Consider the following 21,776-nt stretch of genomic DNA (forward strand, 5'->3'; position numbering starts at 1 on the left):
AGTGCTACACCAACAAAATACTTGACAACATAATTAATTAAATAAATAGTGGCTACATATCAAAACCACGGAGAAATATGGAAAATAAGAAAAAATTGCAACTCCCCTCCATTTCTTCGCACATGTAGGGTGTGTTTGGTTTATAAGAGAAGTTGTGAAGAGAAAAATAGGTAAGAGAGAAGTTGAGAAGAGAGAAAAAGGTGAGAAATTGAGTAGATTTGATGGGTTGTTTGGTATAAGAGAAAGAAGAGAGAAATAGAAGAGAAAGAGATGCAATTTTTTTTGAAAAGACAAAAATACCCTTGACTTAAAAATAAAATATGATTTATTATATTTAGTTAAAAGTTTATTGGTTCTATATAATTAATTTTTTTTAAGGATATAAATAAATTATTATTAACTGATGTAATTATTAATATACTTTAATTCAATCTTTGACAAAATTATTTTATTTAATTTAATATAATTTAATTTAACAATCTAATTTTAAGTGTATTATATATTTTCGAAACACAAATTTGAGCACAACTTTTGTCTTGTTGTTGGTTCAGCCTCATTTATTTTATTTTTTTATAATACACATGCCAAGTTTTCATTTTTCTTCCTTCAAATTTTTTTTTTCATTTTTCTATTGTTGCAAAAAAAAAATGGGTTTGGCATTTTCATCCAAAAATTCATTGAAAAGAATTAAAATTGCATAAGTATGAATTTTTAGTGGCATAAGTGTACATTTGCTATGTCCATATCAATCCTCTCCATTTCTTCCCATAATTGAAGAGAAACAAAAAGGTGGTAGGGCCCACCTATTTTCATTCTCTCTTCACAAACTCTTTCCTTTCCAAACAAGAGAAGTTTGGTACTTCTCTTCTATTTTTCTCTTCACAACTCTCTCTTCTTTAATTCTCTCCAACCAAACAGAGTGGTAAAGAGAAATGCAAAAGGCATGGGTCACACCTAATTTTTTCTTTCTTCCTAGTCTCTCTTCTCAACCAAACATAAAAGATTGACTATCTCTCCCCAACTTCTCTCTTTCTTATTTCTTCTCTACCAAACACACTGTTAGTGTTAACAACATAAGTGGAGTGACAATGCCACATATCCATACAAGTTAAAACTAGGCTGCTTTGTCAAAAATAAAAACTAGGCTGGAAGAGAAGGGTCGCTAAGGTCAAAGGGCATCATATTAAAGTGTGGTTTGTTTACTTGAATAGCCGCATAGAAATGATATTGTATAGTTATTTTCGAACAACTTTTAAACAACTCTCATTCTCGTACTGTTAACCTCTAAGAGGACATGTAAATTGTGAAATGATAACAGTTATTTACTAATATCATACTTTTATCTTATTTTATTTTATTCTCTCTTTAATATTTTTGACCAATAAAAAGAAAGAAAAATAAGATTGTTTTAAAAAATCTCACAAAATAGTTGTTTTAATATCATTATCCATAACTATATACGTCATGTACTTATTTTTCAAGTGACAAATCTTGAGCCAAGTTATGATCTTGTTACAAGTATGATCACTGGATCATTTTGAAAGACGACTAGGTGAAACAAGTAGAAGAAGACTATTTAAATGTAGATCCATTACCAATTTTAGTTGGGAACTTCTACGGTAGTGAGGTGTATCGGTACTCTCGCTTCATAATTTTATAAATTAACGATCATTTTTCATGTAAGAAATATCTATTTTTTAATATTTATATTTTATAGAATATCATTTCGTAAGAAAAAACATCATTTCATTGTTTATAAGAATCATAATAATTTTTTTTACATATTATCGTAAAAAATAATCGATGTTCTCAATTATGAGTGATAAAAATTCAAAAAAAATTAATTTTATTTCGTTGACACTTTTGATGAATAAGATTTAGTTATTATAATTATAAGTGATAAAAAACAATATTTTTCTTCAAAAAACAACTCATTTAACTATTAATTTAAAGAGTGAGTGTACCGGTACACTCAAATATATTGGATGTACCATATAATTTGCCATTTTAGTAAGTTTAAATAAAATGATATATCTCTTTCTATGCCACGTACTTGAGGGTTGAGAGACCCTATAATCCCGGGTAGCAGGGGCGGAGCCACCCCCCAGCTAGCCTGGGCACTGGCCCAGGCTCAGCTCCAACTTTCTTTGTAGCAAGCCCAGCCATTACTAGAACTTTTAGCTTTTCCTGCGGATGTTTGCGTAAATTTTGCAGGAAACACATTTCCTGCAGATTTTGCCAAGGATATTTTAGGATCCGTAGGAAATGTGAAATAATCCGCAGGAATTATAAAATTATTCGCAGGAAGGAAGTAACGTTTTGCAATTTTTTTTTGCCCAGGCTCTATAAAATTCTTGGCTCCGCCACTGCCGGGTAGCACTTGGGTGACATAGAGTTGGGTGACATTGGCCAATCACAATGTCACAATGCTTGTGAAAGAGAGAGAAACACAAGCATTGTGATTGACGAATGTCACCAATGTCACCCAAGTGCTATCCCTATAATCCCTTAGCCTCAATTAGGGGAATACTATTCCGATACAAAATAAAGTCCCCAAAAAAGCCTTACAAATTAGGATGGAAGTATGTAGGTTTGTGTAGAAACTATTTTTTTAGGGTAATAATCATTTTGGTTCCTGAATGTGTAATGATTAGCCATAATAGTACCCCAATGTATTAAAATTTCAAAATAGTCTCTGATTGTGCACTATGTTAGTCAATAGTCATTGACGCTAAAATAATCTTTCAATGCTCACAATAACTCTTTTTATATAGAGACTGAAATGACAATAAATAAATACTTATAAGGATTGATATGATAATAAGTAAGTATATTGAAAGACGAATATGACAATATAATGAAATATTTTAACATCATAAACTATTTTGACTAACAAAATAGTCATGAACTATTTTAAAATTTTGATACATTGAGAAACGATTGTGACCATCCATTACACATCCGAGGATCAAAGTGACTATTACCCCTTTTTCTTTCTTCCATCTTTGTTATTTTGAAAAAGAACAATTATATTTGTACACCTCTTACTTTTTTAACATTCATTTAACATATATATTTTTTTTTCAGAAGTGGATTCTCTTCAATGACCGCATGATCCAGTGAAAACACGACCATTGAAAAAAATAAATATAGAGAACGAAATTAAGAAATCAAAAGAGATAAATTGTTTAATGGTATAGATGCTCAAAATGAAAAAGAAAAAAAAAAAAAAAACTCGATAGATTACCATTGGAGGAAATTTATTCCCCATTTTCTCTATCTATCTTCCAATCAATCATCAACCTATCATGTTTATCATTTTATCCTCTTTGATTCTTTCTTTTTCTAATGATAGAATGATTTTGGATGTTGAAGAATTATTTTCTTATGAAAAAATTGTCCTAATGATAACGATTGTAACAAACATTGTCAGCCTTTTTACTAAGAGAAACTAGTATTGTAATAAACAATTAATTTTCACCATATATAAGGACACCATATGAGTTGATAGGAGTGAGAGCCCCAATATTCAAGAAAGATCCAATCCCAGGAGAATTATTTCTTTTCCAACTTCCCACTTTACCTTATATATCTATTATATTACATAATCACTTGCTAGCTTCTTTTCTTATCCAAAACAAGTAGCTAGCTAGCTTCTTTTTAGGGAGAAGAATGGCTGACACATACAGTATAGAGAGCAAGGTTGTTATAAGAGAGTTTGATGAAGATAGAGACGTTAAAGTGGTGGGGAAGCTTGAAAGGAACTGTACTGAGATTAATGGGACTACTAAAAAGGGTTTCTCTATTTTCACCAACATGATGAGTAATGGTGACCCTTTATCTAGGATTAGGTTCTATCCCCTTCATGTTATGTTGGTGTGTAACTACTATAAAATATCTTTCATTTTCCTCTTTTCATCAAATACTCTTTCAAATCTACTTTACTGGTCAAATATATATATATATATATATATATATATATATATATATATATTATATTCTGATTATATATATATGATGATGATGATACATAATGGCCTGCAGGTAGCTGAGATGGTTGAAAGCAAGGAGCTTGTTGGAGTTGTTAAAGGATGCATTAAAAGTGTGCAAACTCCTTCTGGATCACTCTTCAAGATGGGTTGTATACTAGGCCTTAGAGTCTCTCCTATACACAGGTAATTTATCATGGTTTAAATTGCGGTTACATTGCAGTTAAGGTATGAGAAGTGCAGTCAATACAATCAAATTTGCAATTGCAATATGCTGTTAGAGACATTAAAGTTATCCGTAACTATTTTGTGGTCGCAGACTGCAATTTAAAACCATACGAACTCTTTCTTTGAGCTTATGATTTCATTAGTCGTGTTGAATTGAACTGAATGATATACAAAATACACCACATTACATTAAATTTACTGCGCAGGAGAAAGGGAGTTGGACTAAAACTTGTGACCTCAATTGAAGAGTGGATGCTAACAAATGGTGCTGATTATGCCTTCCTAGCCACAGAAAAGAATAACAATGCCTCTAAAAACCTATTCACCAACAAATGCAACTATTTCAATTTCACCTCACTCATCATATTTCTCCATCCACCAACTAGTTTCCCAACAAACCACATTTCTAAGAAGGATGTCAAAATTGACAAGATAAGTATAGACCAAGCAATTTCCTTCTACACAAGAATCTTGAAAACCAAAGAGTTGTATCCATTAGATATGGACATTATTCTCAAAGAAAAACTCAGCCTAGGAACTTGGGTTAGTTATTACAAAGATGAAGGCTTCAAACTCAACATTGAAGACATTATTACCCATAAAAGTACAACAAGCTCATCATGGATCATTTTCAGTTTATGGAATACTTGTGAAGCTTGTGACAATAACCTTCAAGTTAAAACAAAATTATTTCAACCACTTAGGTTTCTTCATGCGACATTAAATCATGCAAAGGACAAAATATGTCCTTGTTTGAGAATGTTTGACTCAATGTGTAACAACAGTACATTTGGGTTTCTTTTTCTTTATGGACTTCATGGAGAGGGAGAGAATCTTGGTGGGCTAATGGAATCAATATGGAGGTTTACATCAAGATTAGGAGAAAAATTAAAGGAGTGTAGGGTTGTTATAACTGAGTTAGGGTTTGGTGATCCACTTGTAAACCATGTTCCTAAAATTGATTCTATGTCGTGTATTGATGATATGTGGTACACAAAAAGACTTGGAAATCACAGTGATGATGAAAATGATGAATTGGTGGAGGTGATGAAGAGACAACTCGGGAATGTGTTTGTTGATCCTAGGGATTTTTAGCTAGGTTTTAATAATAAAGTGATGAAAATTATCGTTGTGGTTGACATGATTGATCATTCTTGTATTTTTTTTTTCTTTTTCTTGAAGAAATCATTGTATCTTTTTTCCTTTATCTGAAATGAAAGCATATTTATGATGGTTGATAATTGAGTCGTAGTACTTCATTCATGTCTTTTCAAATTTTCGAATCTATATTGATGACAAATCATCATCATCAAAATAATTTTCAAGATTTTTCATCCATTCTATATTTTTTTATAATATCTGGACAAACTTAATTAAATGATCGACAATGTGAAGTCATATACATCAAGACAACACAAAGATAATGTATTAGAAAGGAAAAGAAAATATATCAGTTGGATTTGCTGAGATTCACCTATTGTGTATACCTATAAAGATAAAGCTGGTGATTCGGCTCAGGTATCTCTAAAATGCAGGGACGGCAATAATTCCACAATGGTATCGTACACATTGTGGCATACTGGCATCATGCATGCCAGGAGAAATTTATAACCTACTTCCGTATACAATTAACTTTTTCTAAACTAAACATTTAGGTTTAATACAGTAACGTTATATACATATATTATAAGTCTCTTTAAAAAAAAAACATATATTATAAGTCGACAAAAAGCACTCGCTAGCTAGTATACTTCGAGCTATATATGCTAAATTATACGAATCTTAATGAGATGATGCATATGCTCATTCCCCTTTTTGTTATCCCATAAGATGCATGGTGGTTAATTGGTATGTGTCACTTGATTAAACAAATAAGTGCGTTGAAAAATAAAAAGAATCTTATTTAAACATTTTTTTTGAACAAGAATCTTATTTAAACATATTTAACAAAAAAATAATGCTTGATCCGATTTGGCGGACAGCTGGTCGTGGATCCTTGATCCAGGTGCCAAGTTTTCGGTTAAGTCGGCCTATGCAGCCCCCCGATGAGGGTTGTGGAGGTGCGCGGTGGTTTCAACCTTAGCCAATGTGTTGAGGTCGTTGGCGCCTTCAAAGGTGACTGGTTTTTCTTGACAACTCCTTCACGATTGTGTGTCGTCGTAGAAGAACCTCCTTAGACACGGGCGGTGTTGGCTCTAGGGACTGCAGGGTGTGTGTTTTGTGGGAGTTACAGTGGAGTCGGTACGATGGAGCACTTTTTGTCTCTTGTAATCTCAATCTCCTTTTGCATTATATGATAATGGGGTGAGAGTTGGTGTCTCCTCGTGGTCTGGTTGGGCATTTTGAGTATTTTTTGGGTTTGGGGGCCGAAAAGAGAGTGAGGTTAAGACTTGCAAGTCTCTATATGACATATGGTACATCTAGATCTCACGTAATGATCATATCTTTGTTGTGGGCTCGATTTCGGCTGAGCGCTTGGTAGACATGGTGAATTTATCAGCCTGAAAGTGATTCTTTGCAAAGTATCATGCTAGCTTTTGCTCCTTCTATGAGTGAGAGGTGTAATCTGTCATGCGATGGACCCAATAAGGTCTTGTGGTGGTGTTGGTTTTGGTGCTGTTGTTTGGTGGTGGGTGCGAGGTTGTTGTCTTGTTTGAACTATCCCATCTTGTGGGTATTTCTTGTCTCTCTTTCTTGGAGGGTGGAGTTCCAACTTTTCTTAGGAGTTTCTCTTCCCTCGGGTGGTTTTGTTGTTTTTGTTTCAATCGTTGATGTGTTTTTTCTTTTTCTTTTGTGCCGTGTATTCAGATACTGAGTGTTGATGTATTTGGTTTGAGATTTTACCTTTATATATATAAAGGGATACAAAATTTAGGTATAGTTTTTCCTTATAATTCTATCTTTTATTTAAACTATTATATTTACAATTTAATTTTTTTTTCATCCAATCAACTAACTTATTTATTAAAAAAATATCCCCACACAAACATATAATGTTGATACCAAGTTTTAGTGTAACGTCACTTAAACTATTTTATATGCAATTATATTTCTTTACACAATTAAATAATTGATATTTTAAAATAATCACACCATAATCATTTTTAATCATATAAGAATAGTTCTCACTAAGGTCTTAGTTTACATAAAGAAAAAAATAATGGATTGAATAGACAATTTTAGAAGAAAAATAAATAGTTTCACAATAAACTCAAAATTAAAAGCATGATACTATATTTTATAAGGATGTGTATTTAATTTTATTGGATTTTATTCAAAAGAAATATATATTGGATTATCAAGTATGAGGAAAAAAAATCTTATATTGGACGAAAACGAAGAGGATATCGAGCAAGTGCAAATTTATTTATAGTCAATATCTTAAGTTTTTGAGACAAGATATACATAGTATTTCAATCATTTGTAAATGTACTTTGCTCTTAACTCAATATGAATATGAAGATATTATTATTTCTTGTGTTTTAGACTTTTCTCATACCCGAACAGATTCATGAACATCTCATACACATAACTCAAATTTACAATACACACACATGCATATGTTTCATTCTTTCAAAAAATCTTTTAAAAAAAATGCACATGTATAATACGAACTTCTAACAAAAGTTATATCATCCTTAAAAATAAAAAAATAAAAAAGTTATATCATATTTTCTGTCAGGAAATTAGTGTATAAATGTTATTATACATTTTTAAAGATGAAATGCTCAAGTTTACCAGGATAATAAATGAAAACGCTTTCCTTTTCTTTTTCTAATAAAAAACTACTCTTATTACATTTTAAATGATCAAATTGTTCTTTTATTACTTATGCAAATATTTGTTATCGATCACTTCAGACTTGAGATCTTTGAGTTGATGACATTGAATGACTTTTGGATAGGACACTTATGTCCGTCATTGTCTTCTTTTCTGTCGCATGCGACCTTCTTCTCTGAACGAATGAGAGTGGTGTACTTGCACGTGCTCCGACACTTAAGTTAGTGAGCGATCAGGGGCGGACCCACCGTATGGCTGAGTGTGGCTATAGCCGCACCTGATTATTACTCATTTTTTTTATATACTAGACTGAAATAATTCACTATATACAATATATGTTGTATGATTTGCATGTTCTAACTTGGCCTAGCGGTAGATAATGCTTTAAAAATCAGCGTGTCATGCCTAAGCCATTTTTGCTGATGTACTTAATGTGGCATAAGTACGATTGATTAATATTTATATTTTCTTTGATATTTTAGCCATATCAATATCGAAAGTCTAGGTCTACCCTATGAACGACGTGGGGCGGTAGACATATATGTGTAAAGTGAACTTACTTGATTCTAGGCGGCGTATCAGCCAATATATATAGTGAAGGTTTAGGGTGCCATATACCGTGCTGGTTGTTCACCTTTGGTTTGTGTGCTTATGTGCCACAAACCTTACTGGTGCTTCACCTTTGATACTGTGTACTTCTGTGCCACAAACCTTGTTGATTATTCATCTTTGGTATGCGTGCTCATGCGCCACAAGCCTGTTGGTTGTTCTCCTTTGGATTTGTTCGCTCCTAAGCCACGGTCCCGTGGACTCCTTTAGCAAGGAGACTTTTAGAACAGAGTGGTTGGATGTCAACCCATACCAAAACAATTATTATTGTAAAATCTAAAGACGAAACAGCCCATTATACAAAACTTTTGAAGAATTTGTCTAACAAGAATGTCTAAACCTGGACCATGATCTTTTTTAGTAAAAAAAAGAAATAATTATATTATTTAAATTTACTAAAAAGAGCAAGAGTTTACTCTTGAATTCTTTTCACGAGGTCTATATTATACTCCCTCCGATCTCAAATGTAGGGAAAAAAACAAAAAAAATTTTGGTCTCAAATGTAAGAAAAAGTATAGTAAAAGCAACCTAATAAATGCTACTATTCCAATTTTACCCTATCTCCATGAGTTCAAAAGTCACTTTTATTAATTATTACTAAAACATAACAAGGGCAAAATTGGAAAGTTATACATTTTTTAACATGATTTCAATGTAATCAATTCATTTTCTTAATTGATGTGTTTTTTTTTTCCCACATTTAAGACCGGAGGAAGTACACACTTATTTTTAAAATTAAAACTTATATTTTATGCAAGAGCAAATAAACTTTAATTTTTCTTGTGATTCATATTTGATGTATTTGAAAATAACTTAATAACAATAGTAATAATAATTTGTTCACCTTTTAAGTAAGCTTATTTCAGAAATTATATATAATCTCATTCATTTTAACATATTCTTTTGGTAAGTAAACAAAGTCAACCACAAAAATGAAATAAGGTGAAAATCACTCTTGTTCAGAAAAAAATAAAAAGGTGAAGATCACTCATCACTTATAAACACATGCTATTGCTTCTCTCGACTTTTAACACCCTCTCCTCAGGATTAGAAACTGAGATATGGATTGTGATCTGATTGATTTGATAGCGATTGACTCAATAGTTTTTTAGATTATAATATAATCTTAAAATTGAAGTTGAATCTAACTCATTGATTACAAAACTGACTTATAAGATGAAAGTTGCGACTCACTTGTTACAAACCATCATTTCCTTCAATGTCTGTTTTCCTACTTGTAGATGGATTAAAAGCCAAAAAAAAAATATGAGTATTACTTTTCCCACCGTATTTCTCGCGCGTCTTGTAAAATTTCCAAAAATGCCCATTTGCAGTCCGGATTACGTATTCCGGATTGCATCAGCACCATGAAAAAATTGCAAGAGATAGAAACCATTTTCACCATTTTAAAGATGGGTTTTGCTCATGTAATGATGCTTTGTCTTTTGTTTATCAATAAACTCCCGAAAACCCCTCAATCTATTATTACTGAGATCGGGTAAACTCAAATTGGGAGAACCAAAATGGTAAATAAAACAGATTGCTTTACTGAGAATCTAAACTTTAGTACAGAACAGAACATCATTAAAGAGGGATTGGAAGAAAGATTTAGGAAGCAACAAAGAGAAAGAAAGATTAGGAGAAAGTCTTGGTTGGGCACAAACCTAACACCTCAATTTTGGGCACACACACAAAAGCAATAAAAAGTTAATAAAAAATAAAATTATAATATATCAATTGATATGACTAAATACTTTTTATTTAATTTTGTTAGTTTTATGTGAGTATGTGCCCAAAATTGAGGTGTTGGGTATGTGCCCAAGCAAGACTTTCACGAAAGATTAGAGCAAAATATATACAACAGTAAAAAAGGAAAAAAAAACAGAATAATGTGCTACAAAGTGGTAAAGGGGACAATACAAGTTTAAATCCAACACTTCTTTACGTATAATTTTAATGGCTTCTAGATGCATTTGAATTTTTGAAGAACTTTTAAGGACTCAATACTTCTAGAAAGAAATGCAACTGGAAGGAGTGGTTAAAGCTGGAATGGCAGTGGCAATAGTAGCAACAACTACCTTAGCTCCAGCAATCACACCCTCTGTTTACACAAGAATTGGTGATGGTGCTGTCTGGATTACGTAATCCGGATTGCATCAGCACCATGAAAAAAAGGGTGTTTAGGAAAATCATGTAACGCGCCCCATTTTTTGAGATTTCCGGATTACAAAATCCGGAAAAATCCGTAACTCATTTTTTTCACTCTTTAACAAAGGAAAACACCGTTCCGGATTACTAAATCCGGAAACCTCAAAGGCATTTTTCGAAAAAACGCAGGGCGCGCGAGAATCCTATAGGGTGGGAAAAGTAATACTCAAAATATACGCCGCTGCAGGTGAGAAACCAAGGCTAACAAACCCACATCTATAAAACAAAAGCACACTGGCAACAGAGCCCTGTGCATAAAACCAAACTGATATAACTCACACCACCCAAGATAACTAGGCACCATGCATCTACTACAAAAGAAACAGCCACCATATCCCCTTAAATTAAGAGTAGTAGCAGACTTAAACATAACAAAAAGTCATTCACTTGCAAAATCAAAAACCTGCAGCTGACTAGAAAAACCAATTCCACACATCCAAACAAAACCTGCAATGAGCAAGGTACAGCAGCCGAAAACAACTGTCCAAGATGCAGCAGAAAGAAAAACTTATGCAGACAATACAACCAAAACCACAGCCTCCTGTCTCAAGAACTAGCTAAACTCCACCTGCTATCCTGCCAAGCAACTAATAGGGTCCCATAACCATTCATAATAGAGGCACTGGTTCTTCGCCAAACGTACTAAAAACCAACGCCATGCCAACACCTTTGTTTTATCCATGACTTTTGTCGCTGACACCACACTATTATTGAAAATGTGATTGTTCCTAGCCTTCCATAATGATCGTAACATAGCGTGCCATGAGTTTCTTCAACTATGGTGTAAATCACTTTGCACAATTCTGTTCTCTATTTAGGGGCAAAAAGAAGAGGAAAATTCGTCTTTGATTTGTTTGTTTACCGTGAGGTCAATTTGTCTCCATCGAAATGGGATCATTTTTCTTAAGGAAAGGAGTGGTTAGCAAAAATTAATTTGGATACATATTAGACCTTATCTCACCTATGAGACTTTAAATTTAAATATTTTGTGCAAAATTAATATCATTGTATAAAATGCTTTTTAGAAAATATTTGTGGTACATATTACACTTCAACTATTTCAATTGGTTGGTTCGGTTAGTTTGTTTAGAACATATAAGTATCAGTTTCAACTCATCGTATTTTGATTTCTCTTTACTAGCTAGTTAACTGATATCATTTCTATATTTAGTTTAAATATGTTATGGGATGATGTTTGCTGCTGCTAGTGGCCTGCTACACCCCGTATCAAGCCGTACAGTTATCATGCATGGAATCATTCACCGGAGATAATTATAATACAAATGGCACATAGACAAGACCAAAATCAATGGCAAGTACAGCAAATATTTATCACTTTTAACGAAAATGATTTTCTTTGGGATTTGGGAGTGCATAAATTTATTATATTGATGTTTGAATGGAGAACAAGGGTTGTGATATTTCCATCTTATTTACACTTTGGGTGGGTCCCACACTCTCCCTCTCCAAGGCATAAAACAAGGAGAGGGAAAGAGGAAAAATCAAGCAACAATGATATTTGAACACCACAACTTTTTAAATTTCCCTAATCAACTCAAATGTTTTGCGTAATTAAATCAAACTTGCAAACTCCTACCATTTATTTGCTTTTATTTATTGTATTAATAAGTTTAGCTAGTTGTCTAGTTGAAACGACAATGCATGTGGAGACAATTTTACTTACTAATTTATTACTTGAAAACGGTTTGGTGCACCTGCCAAATTTAGCCATCAAGTTCACTTACTATCTTATGGGGTGTACAGTACACACAACATATTCCAAAATCAAGAGAGAGAAGGGGTGCAGATTGGGCGGAAGGGGTGTCCATCAATATTTTCCTTAATAATATTGTATAATTTTCAAGCTAAGATGCAAATTTTATGAGACTAACTAGCAATTGGGTTCAAATGGCTAATGAGCTTCACCAAATGAAGAATTGTCTAGGAGAACTTGAGTTTGATTGACAAGTTTTTTTACTTACCCCCAACCGAACTCGATTACTAGTGTCCTCTTCCCCTGGAAACTAAAGGTTAACACCAAAGCTTGAAATTCTATTACATTAGGCTATCTCCTCTGGTTGTAAAGAGTTGTTGAACCTTCCAATTCAACACAAGTTACCCATTTCACTTTGGATCCTACTGCTACTTGTTTTTTGGCTATTAATATTGCTTTTCTCTCACCATTACATGTAATCGCTAATCAGATATGCACCGCTTTCAAAGTAGATATATCTTGAAGACAAAAATATTCTAAAGTGAACTTGTTGCAGTATATTTTATCAACAGTTTAACCTTCATCATAATCTTAACTTACAAAAATCTATAAGGTGAATACATTTACCTTGTTTATTTTGAAGACAGCCTTGCCCAGAACAAGTTTTTTCCCTTGAATACAATGCAATACTATCTCTCATTAGTATACTGTGTTTACATTAAATTATTTCTTGTCCTTGTTCAGCATAGGGCAAGATATCTCATGTGTTCTATGTGATATGACTATTTTTTGGGTCCAAGGCTGCAAAACAGCCTCAACAAACAGAACAAGTCCCAATAGCCCAACTGAACTATTCAAAGTTAATTTGACAAGAAACCGATATGTACTATGCAAGGCTCAACCCTGAACTATTACCTGTATTTTGAACTTACACTTTGGTTGGCAGTTCTACTACTTGGTCGCCATATCCTTCTTGGAGACAAAATTTTGTTAGTAGAAGGAAATTTCGGCGTTTCCAGTTGAACTTCCAGCTTGGACACATCTATGGATAACCTGTCCATAATGAAAGCATCCAAATCAAACTCGCTGTCATTGTCCACATCATTATCATCATCCTCACTAGAATAATCAACCATGTTTTTCTTCGATCCGGTAATATTTCTCATGGAATCAGGTGGCACGTTGAACGAATTCGGGTTCATCTTCAGGAGTCTCCTCAAACTGTCAATGGCAGGGTCTAAAATATCTAAGAATCCCATAACCCACGAAGCATCATCTACAACTTCTGTGCGCTGTTGCAAGCAACAAATACCATTTCAAATATTAGCAGCCCTCCTAATTAAATTGATAACCATACAATGACAGTATAAATAAGGTCTAATCATGTTTCACTGTATTTCAAAATTTGTGCACATTGTCTTGTAGACTCTAAAATTATTCGGCAAAAACTCAAGCCTCAAAGTCACAGCAAAATTTCTAACATTTTCATCCCAGCTTTTTTTTCTCAAGATACATAAAATATTATGACGTGTTGATTGAATAATAGCATTAGAAAACATAAAACCATAAGGTTTCTTAATAGAGAAAAATTCTCTTATAGATAGATGATCATATTTGGCTTATGAAAGAAGTTCATTGGAAACATTTTAAAGCATTTTCATTTCATATGTAACTTTACCTTCCCTCTAACTTATCCAATGAAATCATACCCTCCACATCTTTTTAGCTCAATAGGTTCTAAAAAAGTCTTAGTCTTGTCTATTTAAAAAATATTCTGGCATGACTTAAGGCCTGAAGTAGGGTGGCTATAGGTCCCCATCGGTCGGTCTGACCCTTTTTCACCCCTAGAGTACAATATTTAAAATGGTCTGCGAACAAGTCACGAGGACAACTATGTATTATCTGTTATTACTAGTAGACAGCGTAATTTCTCAAATCTCGACTCATCACCCATGAATTAATAAACGCCATAATCATATCAGTTACCTGCTGGAAGTAAAGGTTACGAATTTCTTCAGCACGCACAGGATTTCCTTGATCTTCCTCCAGTGATGCCCATGTCATCCATGTCACATAACTCTGAGAATTTATATTCAACGAGGATCTAAACAATCTTCGAGCAGCCAAAAGATTCCCAACCCTCTGCTCCAGAACACCCCATGCCTGCATTATATGAAAAGTAATTTCGAAAAATTGAATATCAAGCTAGGTAAAGGCTCAAGTCAAGTTGTCGCAACATTTATCATATGCATGCATGTCACCTGGAGACACCTTGCAGCACTCTCACTGTTCTGATCAATTGATAAAGCTTTTCGGTATAATTCTCGAGCAGTATTCAAATTTCCTTCCTTCCATTCCATCCAACCCCAAGCCTGCAACCATTTAAGTGCTTATGTATAAGCTATTACTAAAACATAATATAAATTAAGTCAAACTGTTTTCATAAGCTTTACTGGAGAGCTTATGGAAAAAAAGCTGAAAAAGCTTATGTATTAAGTGTTTCCATAAACTCTCCCAAACAGCTTCACAAGTGCTTTTCAGTTAGGAAACTCAAATAAGTCAAGCCAACCAGGCCCTAAGTCATTCTCCTTTTCATAAAATTACACACCAACAAATAAAACTACACACACACATGTTCAATTAGCATATTCATGGAAACATCAATCAGTATCCAGAGAAATATGAGAGGAAAAGCCACGGTAAACATGAATTAAAGTCGAAAATAAATGATACATTCTGTTCCTTATTAAGTCATTTTGAAACACTGGTTCTTCCTTCAAGTTGGAACCAAAATATGAACAGTGTAAAGTAATTGCAGAAAGACATAAGTTATTCACCATGTCAAGCTCACTTCTCATTCACAATAAACCATATAAAAAGGACAGGAACTTGAATAATGATAGTAGTGATAGGTAAAATCCAACTGAGTAAGCCACTTACAAACCAAACAGGTTGATGCTTGGGATCCAATTCAGACGCTCTCTTGAACAAAACACGAGCACGATTAGCACTTGAGTGTTTGTATTCTATTAATGCAAGAGACTGAAGGAGAACAGCATCCCTTGGATTTAGAGCATGGCCTATCTTTAGAAGTTTTCTTCCCTTGTCAATCTTGCCCAGGTTAGCTTCAAAAATGCCCCAGACATGCCAAGCGAACCTATTTTTAGGACTCGCTTGCACTGCATTCTATTCATAACAAGAAGAAAAATAAGTAATGCATCAATTCAATTCCTAAGTCCTAATGAAATATAATTTGCTGAGTTCTATGAAGCAAGGAAATCAGAAAGGAAATATGATAGAAATGACAATATTAGATATAACCTCAAACAATTTCCTAGCGATACGATAGTTTTCCTGTTCCACCTCCATTTGAGCCCAAGCCTATTAGATAAAAATAAATATGACTTGATAAGATAGCATGCATAACATCGACAATAACAGAATAGTTTGATTCGGAAACAATGTCGCTCGGTTGATGGTGACTTACAAGCCAACTAGCACAGCTTTTAGGATTACACCTTGTGGCCTGATTGAATAAATATCGAGCCTGCTGATATCTATTTGCCTTAGCTTCAAGCAATGCAAGTGTTTGGTATATGTACTCATTCTGTCCACAATATTGAAGACCTTTCGAAAGCAGATTCCTTGCCTTCGTTATATTTCCTTGCTTTAACTCTAGAACTGCCCAACCATGCCAAGCAGCAACATGTTTCTTATCAGCAACCGTTGCGGCATCGAAAAGTTCTCTTGCTCTCCTGACATTTCCCATTTTCTTTTCAAGAACAGCCCAACACTGTTCAAAGAGAACTTTCACTTCTTAACTTCACTAGAACACAAGTTTAATCAAAATTTAATATATTATCAGAGTATTGCAAGCAATCTCGCCCACTCCTAATGTTACCAGATGAAGACAGTTCTAGCTTGTACCAGCCTCAAAGGCCTTAGGCATGCCAGGCTGTGTAAAGTAAACAATATATATTACAGCCATGTGATGTCTAAGCTATACTACAAATTTCATGAGTAGTACTTGAGTACTTCATGAAATAATTCCAGTTGATTAGCCAATAAGCTTGAGTTTAAGAGTGCGATGATTGATCATTACGTTGAGAAACATGACCGATGTAACATCTCAGACTGCTTTCAGGATTGCCGACTGACCCTACAAACCAACACGAGTCTTTCCAGTGTATTTTGTCCTCACTCGCACGCTTACCGGTAAACTTCCCGGTAGGTCACCCATCATAAGAATACTCCAAGTCAAGCACGCTTAACTATGGAGTTCTTATGGAATGAGCTACCGAAAAGAAGATGCATCTTGTTGATATAGGTAGTACCAAACAATTCTTATAAGCCTTCCTTCAACCATGTAGTCCTATACCTACACGGCCTCAGGATCCCTCTCATTCCGATGTGATTCGGCTTGTCTAGAAGTTGTCGGGAGCCGCTCATTGTCATGCCTTGTGCACCGGCGACCACTCCCCGCCCTCGTCAGCCTTGGGTGTTACATGCCCACCAGCTTCCGCTTCGTTCGTCCCCGAACCACACTGTACTGGGAGAGGTCTGCTCTGATACCATTTGTAACATCCCAGACTGCTTTCAGGATTGCCGACTGACCCTACAAACCAACACGAGTCTTTCCAACGTGTTTTGTCCTCACTTGCACGTTTACCGGGAATTCCCCGGTAGGTCACCCATCATAAGAATACTCCAAGTCAAACACGCTTAACTGTGGAGTTCTTATGGAATGAGCTACCGAAAAGAAGATGCATCGTGTTGATATAGGTAGTACCAAACAATTCTTATAAGCCTTCCTTCAACCATGTAATCTCATACCTACACGGTCTCAGGATCCCTCTCATTCCGATGTGATTCGGCTTGTCTAGAAGTTGTCAGAAGCCGCTCATTGTCATGCCTTGTGCACTGGCGACCACTCCCGCCCTCGTCAGCCCTGGGATGTTACAAATGGTATCAGAGCAGACCTCTCCCAATACCGTGTGATTCCATAAGAAGCGTGCCTGACTTGGAGTATTCTTATGATGGGTGACCTACTGGGAAGTTTCCCGGTAAGCGTGCTGAAAAGACTCGTGTTGGTTTGTAGGGTCAGTCGGCAATCCTGAAAGCAGTCTGCGATGTTACAGCCGAGCTCAAAAAATAGAAAAATAAGATAAGAGAAAGATTACTTATTTCGGAAATGATAGAATTACAAAAGTTGATCAGAACAGTTTATACAAATATTCTAACTAAACTAATTAATCCTAACCAACTTGTAACTAACTTTAACAATTTCCAACTAGTTTGGATAAACAACTTAATTAAGCGCTTATTTATACACTATTTATATAACAAAAATAAAATAAAGTAACTTTTTTTTGGTTACATAAAATTTAGGGTGAGCGGATGATGCCCTTATCCAAGGTAGAGAAGACATTTAGGCTCAAAGAACACTTACAAAGGTATTTACATTTACCTTCCTCCAAGAGCACTAGCGGGGCTCGAACCCGAAAAGAAAGTCAAATTGTTTTCATTAAGTTACAAGCAGTTTTAGTAAGCTACTATTCTAGAGAGCAAATGGAAATAAACTAACAACATCTTATGGATATGTCGTAACCTCCTAAACAGTCTCACAGATACTTACGTATTCTAGTACATAATATCAAATTGTCGGTATGTCAAGTGTGAGTAAGAGTCTTACATTGGATTGGATGGAAAAATGGATGTTGAGTAGGATATACATGAGATAACTCGTATACCGATATACTCAATGTCTTAAGATTTTGGGTTAAGATGTGTTGTCTAATTCTATCTGGGTAGTTTCTCAATGCCCAATATGATAATCCCCGGTATTTTAGGAGTCCCTTCATGACCCATCACATGCAAAAACAGAATTGAACACTAACCTGCCATATGAATGCATTTTCACCCTGAGTAGCCTGGCAACCCTTCTCATAAATCTCTCTAGCTTGACTCGTTTTAGATTGCTTGATCATAATTTTCCCGAGTGCCACGTAAAGTCTACCATCTTCTGGCCAATAGCTTAAACACTTCCGTGAACAAACAAAACCCGTTATCAGAAGAAACACACCACAAAACAAATGCCATGTTCGGATAATTAGCTTATTTAAGTGCCTATAACACAAATAATAAATTATGAACACTCATCATCTAACCGCTCATGTGCAAGTTATTTCTTCAACAAAAGCTAAAATAAAGTCAAATTGTGTTCGTATAAGTTGTTTTCATAAACTATCATGAAAACTTTATGAAAATAAGCTGAAAACAGTTTATCGATATGTCACTGGATAAGTTCAAATAAATCAATCAAAACCCGTCTCAAATATAGCAAAATTTTCAGAAAATCTTAAAATGGGAACACTAAACACCCCACCTTCAGAAGCATTTCCTCTGCTTCTTCATAACGAAAGTTTCTAGCCAAAACCTTAGCTTTATACAACGCCAAGTCCAAATTCACAGTCAAAAGCTTATCTTTGGAGTCTGATTCAACTCTCCCCGGTTCAAATATCGGCATCTTCTTCGCAAATGTCGTTAACCCAACATCAATTGAAGAAGCTTTAGCTTCCTCTTTCACAATTTCCTTCTCCTTTTTCACCTCCTCACCGGAGTTTTCACCGGAAAACTCCGGCCGGCGAACCACAAGCGTTCCATCAAAGTTTGAGTCTTTCGGTGGAATGTAATTTCGGGTACTCTGCTCGGAGGAAGGGGCATTTTTCTCCAACACTGAATTTGAGTCCCTGAGAGTGCAACACGGTGCATGTGCAGTGAGGTGGGAAGATGAAGAATGGAAGGGTAAAATGGGAACTTTGAGGTTGAATTTGAAGAGATAGTTAGGGTTTTTGGATTGAGTGAGAATTGTAGAACTTGGAGATGAAGAAGGTGGAGGAGAGGGAATTGAGTTCATTTCTGGTTAACGGATTAAACTGTTTCTCAACTACAAACCAAATGTGAAGGAAGAAGATAGCATGTACAATTACCATCATAACCCTTCATTATACAATAAACTAAGAAAAAACATTAGTTTAAGTACTTTTTGTTCCTTTAACTTAAGGTCTATGAGGATCCTATAATTTAAAAAGAATGGTTACTTTGATCCTTTTATTTAATGTTTTTATCTTATACTAGTTATTTATCTTATAATAATGGTTACTTTATGTTTTTATCTTAAGTCCTTCTATTATCACTTCATGTGTGACTTTAAATTGAGTTGACATGGTAAGGAAACATTTTAAATAAATAATATATTATTTAAATTTTAAATTTGAAGTAAATATGAAGAATTATATTGAGTCATATGATTTGGAGAAGAAAAAAAAAGTTCGAAATCCTAGGATTCGAAGAAGAAGAAGGGTTTTGTGATGCATTTCAATTATAAATTTATAATGAAGATCATGTAAGATGCCGCATCAACTTTTACTAATTTTTTTTTTAAGAAGCAAATTCACTAAAATAAATATCAATGAGACCAATTTCAACCTCTAAATTAAATTAAATGATCAAAAGGTAATTAAGCCAAACAAAACTTTTTCTTTAAAGACAACCAAAAAAAAAAAACTTTGCTTTATTCAAATGTTGAAATGGAAAACATTTGATCCTGCATATTGTTATATATAGAAGGTTGAGTTTTTTTTTTAGAGAATATAGAATGTTGAGTTGAAATGCGAATAATAAACTAGTTAAAAATTAAGAATGAGTTTTCTTAAAAAAAAAAATTAAGAATGAGTTAAATAATTGATAGATATCATAGATTACTCATATATTAGATGACTTAAGTTTTAATAGTCTCCAACAAAAAATGGAGGGAGAAGTAAATTATTAAAACTTGTTTTTATCTCTTTTTGAAATAAATTATGAGATACCTGTCAAAAATTTGAATGTAAATAAAAGAGAATCAAAACTGTAGCAAATCTATTTGATAATGGGGTTTATTCAAAGTTGAGAAATGTATGTGTAAGGGCAATTTGGTAGTTTAACAAGTTATGATTTGAAGTAGATCTGAGCTGATCCACGTAGCTGCATGACTTGTGTGGCTGAGAGCATCATCCAAAAAGCAGATTGTAGTGACACGTGGAAGTTCATGAATGGCAAGTGTGCTCCGGTTCGTGATTTAAATGATCTTGTGAATGAAGAGATGTAGTATAATCAATCCTTCAAATATATATAGTTGTGTAACAACCATTTGTTTGAACCTCTCATCTTAAAAAAAAAAAAAAACTATTCGTTTGATAATTTTTGAAACAATTATAAATTTACGAAGAAAAAAAGATATTAACATAAAAATCAAAGTGATAAAAAGATAAAGTAAAAACATGTGTATTACTATTATGAAAGAAAAAATTATTACAAAAATTATAAAAAAAGATCGTACAAATATCATTTTTCACACATGCACATGTGTGTGTGTGTGTGTATATATATATATATATATATATATATATATATATATATATAAACCGTCAATAAACGATGGAAACAAAGGTAATGTGATTTAAATATTATATTTTCTTTAAAAAAATATTTTTTTAACTCTCCAATTTTCAAAGGAAAGAGGTTTGATAATCCTCATGGTTCGATTTAAATACATCTTAAATTTATTAACCACTTGAGTGAAGTTTATTTACGAGTCGAGCTTAATTACTTGATTTGTTATTTAAATATCTAAAAATTAATAACATATTTCACATCATATATAAATATATCATTTGTAATGATTGATTTTATTAAAAGAAATGACACTATTCTTTTTTTCATATACACTCAATCAAATCAAACCATATAAATATCTGTGGAGATATTTTAGAAATTAAGCTATAAAAATGACACCATGGTGTAATTTAATTGGATGCGTATTTAAAAAAATTATACCATCTATACATAGAAATAAATCTCATCCAAGATTCATTTTTTTGGTTTAAATAGCAAGATAAATAAGTTAAGTGTTCGGGTTTGAACTCTGACCCCTACATGTATAATGCAATGTTCCTACCAATTGAGTTAAACTCACGGGAACATCTCATCCAAAATTCTACCGGTTGGCAAAAATGTCAAAATCAAAGAATAATGATAGAAAAAAAGTTTAAAGATTAGCATCTTAACCCTATTTTCGACAAAAAATATAGAATTTACCATAGTATAAAACACAACAATAAATACTTTATTTTTGTAAATTATGCTAAAAACTTCAGACTATTACCGACAAAAAAAAACTTCACATACTATTTCAAATAATGTCTAAA

At 33.7% G+C, this 21,776-nt stretch overlaps 2 protein-coding genes across 2 annotated transcripts; one reads left to right on the forward strand and one right to left on the reverse strand.

The window, feature by feature from the left end:
• Positions 1-3,501: 3,501 nt before the first annotated feature.
• On the forward strand, positions 3,502-5,448 carry LOC11418315 (probable N-acetyltransferase HLS1). The gene is made up of 3 exons (XM_039833726.1): positions 3,502-3,876; positions 4,045-4,175; positions 4,424-5,448. Exons 1-3 carry the CDS (start codon positions 3,673-3,675, stop codon positions 5,310-5,312), a joined length of 1,224 nt encoding a protein of 407 aa, XP_039689660.1. The 5' UTR covers positions 3,502-3,672; the 3' UTR covers positions 5,313-5,448.
• Positions 5,449-13,066: 7,618 nt separating this feature from the next.
• LOC11427918 (protein high chlorophyll fluorescent 107) lies at positions 13,067-19,476 on the reverse strand. The gene is made up of 8 exons (XM_024781172.2): positions 18,914-19,476; positions 18,426-18,569; positions 16,016-16,321; positions 15,850-15,909; positions 15,469-15,714; positions 14,790-14,900; positions 14,515-14,691; positions 13,067-13,820 (listed from the first exon to the last, which is right to left on the reverse strand). Exons 1-8 carry the CDS (start codon positions 19,442-19,444, stop codon positions 13,440-13,442), a joined length of 1,956 nt encoding a protein of 651 aa, XP_024636940.1. The 5' UTR covers positions 19,445-19,476; the 3' UTR covers positions 13,067-13,439.
• Positions 19,477-21,776: the final 2,300 nt, after the last annotated feature.

This window comes from Medicago truncatula, chromosome 4 (assembly GCF_003473485.1).
Source record: "Medicago truncatula cultivar Jemalong A17 chromosome 4, MtrunA17r5.0-ANR, whole genome shotgun sequence".
NCBI lineage: Eukaryota > Viridiplantae > Streptophyta > Magnoliopsida > Fabales > Fabaceae > Medicago > Medicago truncatula.